The 6,003-nt window shown below is 42.7% G+C and overlaps 1 protein-coding gene across 1 annotated transcript; it reads left to right on the forward strand.

Moving 5' to 3' along the window:
• Nucleotides 1-4,859: 4,859 nt before the first annotated feature.
• On the forward strand, nt 4,860-5,213 carry PtA15_8A768 (uncharacterized protein; the record flags this gene model as incomplete). The annotated part of the gene is made up of 2 exons (XM_053172231.1): nt 4,860-4,868; nt 4,929-5,213. 2 exons carry the CDS (start codon nt 4,860-4,862, stop codon nt 5,211-5,213), a joined length of 294 nt encoding a protein of 97 aa, XP_053023416.1.
• Nucleotides 5,214-6,003: the final 790 nt, after the last annotated feature.

A 6,003-nucleotide genomic window follows, 5' to 3' on the forward strand; every position in this document is an offset into this window, starting at 1 on the left:
AAATCTGCATATAATTAAAGAAATAGCCTCTGGGGGCCAAACAAACCTGTACAATTATCTGTCATGTGAGTATGTAACCCAGCATTGGTATGCATGTAACACTGGTGTCCACTGCAGGAGCTTTCCGTAGTGCTAAAATTTTGTCAACTTAACTAAGCCCTCATCCCCGCAGCGGCCAGGGGCACCCATTTGGCCTGGGAGAGATGCATAGCATTGAGATCTCTCCCGCGGGGGGAGGAGCAAGATGTTTGGCCTCAGAGAATCTGCAAACTTTGGTGGGGGACAATTTTGCCACCACCTGCACCAGGAAAAATAAACTGTCACTAGACTACAGGTGACATCAGCCTAAGTCCACTGAGCTACCCACCAGCTGCACAGTTGGCCGCATGGACAGCCCCCTCTAGGAAACAAAGGGGCCATTGTAGCCTAGTTGTGGTAGCACCAGAGCTGGAACAAAGTGACAGTCATTGTTGCTTGATGTCACCTGATGTCTGGTGACAATTGATTTTTCCTGGTGCTGGAGACTGAAAGAATTGGAGAACTTAAAGGTATAATTTCTTTTATGAGTATGCTAATCTTTAATATATGCGTACAAGTTATAAAGAAAAAAAATAAAGAAAAAAAATAACCTTAAAGGCAGATGTGATCTGCTATGAATAATAAAATAATAGAAAAGCTATTTTATCGAGAGTTTTGCTGATAGCAATAATATTCGTTGATGATTAAAGATCTGTTTGATGAAGCTGCCTCTTATCAAACAAAAATAAACAACGAGTTGAAATCAGTTTACTAAATCATATTACTCGTTAGCTATAACTTATTAATGATCGAATTACTTTGCGAAGCAATGTCGCTTAATCTGAATAAATCTTTATTGATTAAAGATCTTTCGGCTGATCTAAGAGAAGAACAATAACTTGTTAGAATAAAGAGTAACTCATTGTTGACTCCTTTTAATAAACAGTTATATTTTATCTTCCTTACTCACAACTGTTCGGTGAGGTGATACAATCAATGAGATTTGTGTTATTTGCGTTGATGACAGTCAACGACTTAGCTGGACTTTTAGAGGTTTGAAGAACGTAATCAGTTCTTTCTTCCTTTCCTCTTGACCTGCTTGATCATTAACTCACCTCGAGTTCAATGATCTTTGATCGTCATTGGAGAAGATGACGTAACTGACGTCACTTCTTGATTCGCAAGCAACTCGCTTGTTCAGCTGTTCCAAATCGGAACCTGCTGTGTCTATGCATGAAACAAAAATATGTTTCAGCAATTCATCCTTGTGAGCATGTACACATCATACAACTCACCTAGGCTTTTTCTCTTCTGAGAAGTAACAGAATTCAAAGAATTCCAACAGAGACCAGGGTTTTGGACTAGTGTTTTTTCCACCTCATCATCCAAAGCTTGTATTTTTCTTAACCAAACTGTGCATTTAAAATTTTGAACCTGGCAAAGCTGATGCTCAGCCTTGGCCGTGGCTCAGAAGATGCTCAACTTTGGCCCTAGTGTAGCTGATTTTCAGCTCTGGTACTTTCCAATCTTATGCCCATATTTGTCCCTGGCCTGGCTCAGCTGATACTCAGCTGGCCAGCTGGCCCAGAACTGGGTAAAAGCTGAGCATCAGCTGGGCCAGGAATGGAAAAAAAAAGCTGAGCAAAGCACCAGGGGAGACTTTGATGCACTCTCCAGAGAGTGCCAGAGTCTGATTTTATGTTGTTCTGGGTTGGATGTGAGTCAGATGTGGATTAGGAAATGATTGATAAATTCTTCAGAAGTCAATGGGAAGTGTGTCAGAAGTGATGCCAAATTATCACAGGACCTTGGGCAATGTTGTATAGAACCATTCAATTTTCTAATGATAACTTAATTATAGCCTGTAATGAAATCATAGCTAATCAATTATGGTGTTCAAAGTTGGTTTGCATAATTTTACGGACCTACTTTGCGCAGCAGAGAAAAACTCTTTGCGCACAGAATTGACCACTACCCAACGTCAGGTCCCCTGTGCGCGCAAGCCAAAAAATACTTTGCACACAGAAAAAAAGGATTGGCATTTTTGGATTTATTTCTTGACCAAAATTAAGAGGGGGTTTTTCTTGCCTCCCCCAACAATGTTTCATAATTTTAGGGCCACCCTTATGGTGCCAAAATAAATCCCAAACATTAATTCCAGAAAATAGTGGATGAACCCCCGTTGGGGACTTGACTGGCAGATTCCCCTGCTCAACGGTCAGTCCCCGGGGGACAGGAAGCACCCGCAAGCAGCACAAGACCACTTCGACTAGAGGACACCGCCAGGAATACAAATACACCCGATCTCAGCAACTCCACCGGATCTCAGCAACTCAGCAACACGAAACAACTGATTGATCTCCAGGAAGCAGCAGCCACCCCCTTAGATACATCAAATGTCGAAAAATCCGCGTCAGATGAGGTTGAAGTTACACCCGATAATCCTCAAGAATTCCCTCTGATTCCTCCACCTCCAGAAGCCACCTACCAATCCAAGGAAGAATGCTTTCAAAGCATCCAAAAATGGGCTCTTGAGCACGGATTTGCCATCACAACCGCCAGCTCCTACAAAGTCAAAAACGGAATATGTGTTAAATATCAGTGTGACAAATCTGGCACTTATTGACCGCATCGGAAGCCTGTTGAGCCCCCTGACGAGTCTGGAGAACTTACTATCACGCCTCCTGAAGATTCCGAAGAGCCCAACCTTCTCAACAAGTCCAAAGAGTCCGAGGATCTATCCGATACACCTGAAGATACCGCAAAGAAAGTCCGAATGAACAATGCCAATCAATCTCGAAAAGCTGATTGCCCATTTCGACTGCTTTTAAGGTGCAATCTAGACACCAACAAGTGTTTCTTAGTTGTCAAAAAAGCCAATCACAACCACGGGCCATCAGATTATCCAGCTGCACACACAATCCACCAAAGATTCACTGTTGAGACGCAGTACGAGATCAGAAAACTCACCTCCGCCGGTGTTAAGCCCATCAAAATCCAAAATCTTCTGCTTAAAGATTCCTCAATTGCCCATTACGCGCCTTTAAAGGCAATTCACAACTTTAATTATCGAACAAAGAAGAAGGAATTTACCGGAAGGCCTCCGATGTCTGCTATGATTGATTGCCTCAAGTCCAGTGGATTCAAATATAAAGTCAAGTCTCATATTAATATCGAAACGGATAACAGTCACCTTAACGCGCTATTCTTTGCTCTCCCCGAATCGATAACCCTTGCCAAGAAACATCCGTTATGCATTCTGATCAATGCGACATACAAAACAAACCGTTACCGGATGCCCTTGATACACATCAGCGGAGTGAACTCATGCAACCAATCATTCACGATTGCCTTTGTCTTGGTTGCACTGGAGAAGGACAGCGACTTTACTTGGGCATTGCAGCAGCTCAAGCAGGCCCTTGAACCACATATTCCCGAGGTAATCCTGACTCGCCATCACTTCGATCTTCCCAACTTCTCGAAATTTGCTTTGCCAATGGCATATGGGCAAGAATATCTATGCGCATTGTCGTCCGATTCTTGGCAATGTACAATACTTGGCCTTCCGAAAGCTGTGGAATTTCCTCGTTGTATCCAACTCACCAGGATCTTACCAGCGAAATTTTGCCAACCTCGCAGCCAGCTGCACTCCTGAAGTGATGGAATACTTATCAAAAAACTGGACCCCCCTCAAGAATCAATTTGTTCGTTACCTGATCAGCGATGTCAAGCACTTCGGCAACGTGAATACTTCCCGGGTCGAGAGTTTGCACGCTGCGATCAAGAGGTTCATCCGAGGCGCCAATTCTTTGTTACATACTACAATCTCTGATCTTCATGATGCACTTGGACATCAGCTCAATAGATTGAAGATAGAATGTGCAACCCAGAAACAGATACACATAACAAATCTTCCTCCTGTGCTCAGTAAATTGAACGGTAAGATATCTCATCAAGGCATCCAATCAGCACAATGTCACTTGGCTGCGGACAAATCCAAGTCACTCGAATGTAAATACTGCTCATTCAAAACCCACATGGGTATTCCTTGCTCGCATAAGATGAGAAAGCTTCAATCAGAGGGCAAGTTCCTTGATGAAAATGACTTTCACATCCAGTGGCACTTGCCCAACGTTGACGTAAGTTTTGCACATCTTTCCCCTACTGATTTGCACCAAAATTAGCTGCTGAATGTTGATTTTTTTGCGCATTTGTCTTGCATCTGACAGGATGTTTCTATCCCGGCGCTATCTGGAGAATCTCAAATGCCAACTGACGAAGATCACGAAAAGGTGTTCTTGCAAGAGGTCTACGAACGATTCCAAAAGCTGCCTACACACGAAAAGCCCAACTACATATCTGATTTCGTCCGCTTGTTAGACCAATCTCACTCTCTTATTCCACTCGGAGAACCAATTGAACAGCCGCACAAAGGCAGACCCAAAGGTTCTTCAAACAAACCAAAGGAAATCGAACAATCACACAAATCAACTAAAAGGGACCCATCAGCATGGGAGTATCCTCTTGTTAAGAAGAAACGCGGCCGACCAAAGAAAGTTCAAATTAATGTAGAACCTCCTACAAATCCAACCAAGAAGCGTGGCCCTGGACGACCTCGAAAGATACCAAATGTTCTGCCAGTTAGTTCTAAGCAAAAGGGCAAATCGCCTGCCGTGGTATGTACTGTTTCACACGGGTTCCATCTCTGTTTTTATCTGTTTTGAATCATTAATTTCACAATTCCTTTGCAACACTAGCCAAGAAAGAAAAGAAAAGTTGAGACCAACGATGAAGAGAGCGACTCAGATCAAGAGTTCGAACTTCCGAACAATCCAATCGAGATGTTCACTGTAAGCTGAAATTTTTAGCTGCTGTATTTCATAGCTCATGCGATGTTTTCTTTTTAATAGTGGTCTGGACGAGTCATCAATCGGAAGCCACCTAATAACTTGGATTGCAATGAATACAATCCCAAATCTCCGTGTGATTCTGAAAAAGATGAATCAAAAGGAAACAAAGTGAATGAAGGCGTTCAATCGGAAAGATCAAAAGGAAACGAAGTCGATGAAGGCGTTCAATCAAAAGGAAACAAAGTTGATGAAGGCGTTCAATCGGAAAGCCAGCCTGAAGATGAAAGTGACAAAAGTGACGATGAGAATAGGAATGACTGGGTGGTATTCAACCAGGTATGTTAACATGTTAAACCCATCAATCTTTTTCAACATACTCCGACAATTCTGTTTCAACGTACTCCGAAAATTCTGACCAAATGTCACTTGAAGGCACACTCTGATTATACCAAGGTGCGGGCGCAAGTGCGAGCAGCTATTTCAATGATCCACGAAGTGGATGGGGATGGTCACTGTGGCTTCCAAGCGGCCGCTGTCAGCTTAGGACAAGAAGAAGATAAATGGACCGAGATTCGTTAATCCATGGTCGATGAAATGGATTCCAGGCCAATCTACAAAGACGAACGCTATATTGCTTCAGTATCACTTTCTGATTTGATTCCGTACAGCCAGTCACAATCAAATTTAGACTACTATGAATCTCCGGCAGAGCGAATGGCATATTGGATCAACTTTCCTCAACATGGTGATCTTTTGGCTGATACGTTCCAGTGTCCAGTCATTCACGTGTCCAATTTGATCACCGCAACATTTCTTCCTTTGTTGCATGGTCCGACCACCAATCCCCCAATCTTCCTTGTCTATCTCGAAGGCCGTTACCATTACAATGCTTTTAAGTTTGAAGGAAGTATATATTCTGCTCCTCATATATCTCGACACTGGTTTAGATTTTGAAGTGAGGTAGCCAGTGATTGGGAGGCAATTATACAACTAAATCGCGACGAATGGGACCGTAGATTTACAGCAGATGCATCTTTACCTCCTGTGATTGTAGATGTAGACTAGCTTGTCTCAATCTTGATTCTCTTGCGTGGGAGGTATCTTATTCCATAAATACAGTTTCATTCTATTTTCA

The sequence above is a fragment of the Puccinia triticina genome, chromosome 8A (genome assembly GCF_026914185.1).
Source record: "Puccinia triticina chromosome 8A, complete sequence".
In the NCBI taxonomy this organism is placed as follows: domain Eukaryota; kingdom Fungi; phylum Basidiomycota; class Pucciniomycetes; order Pucciniales; family Pucciniaceae; genus Puccinia; species Puccinia triticina.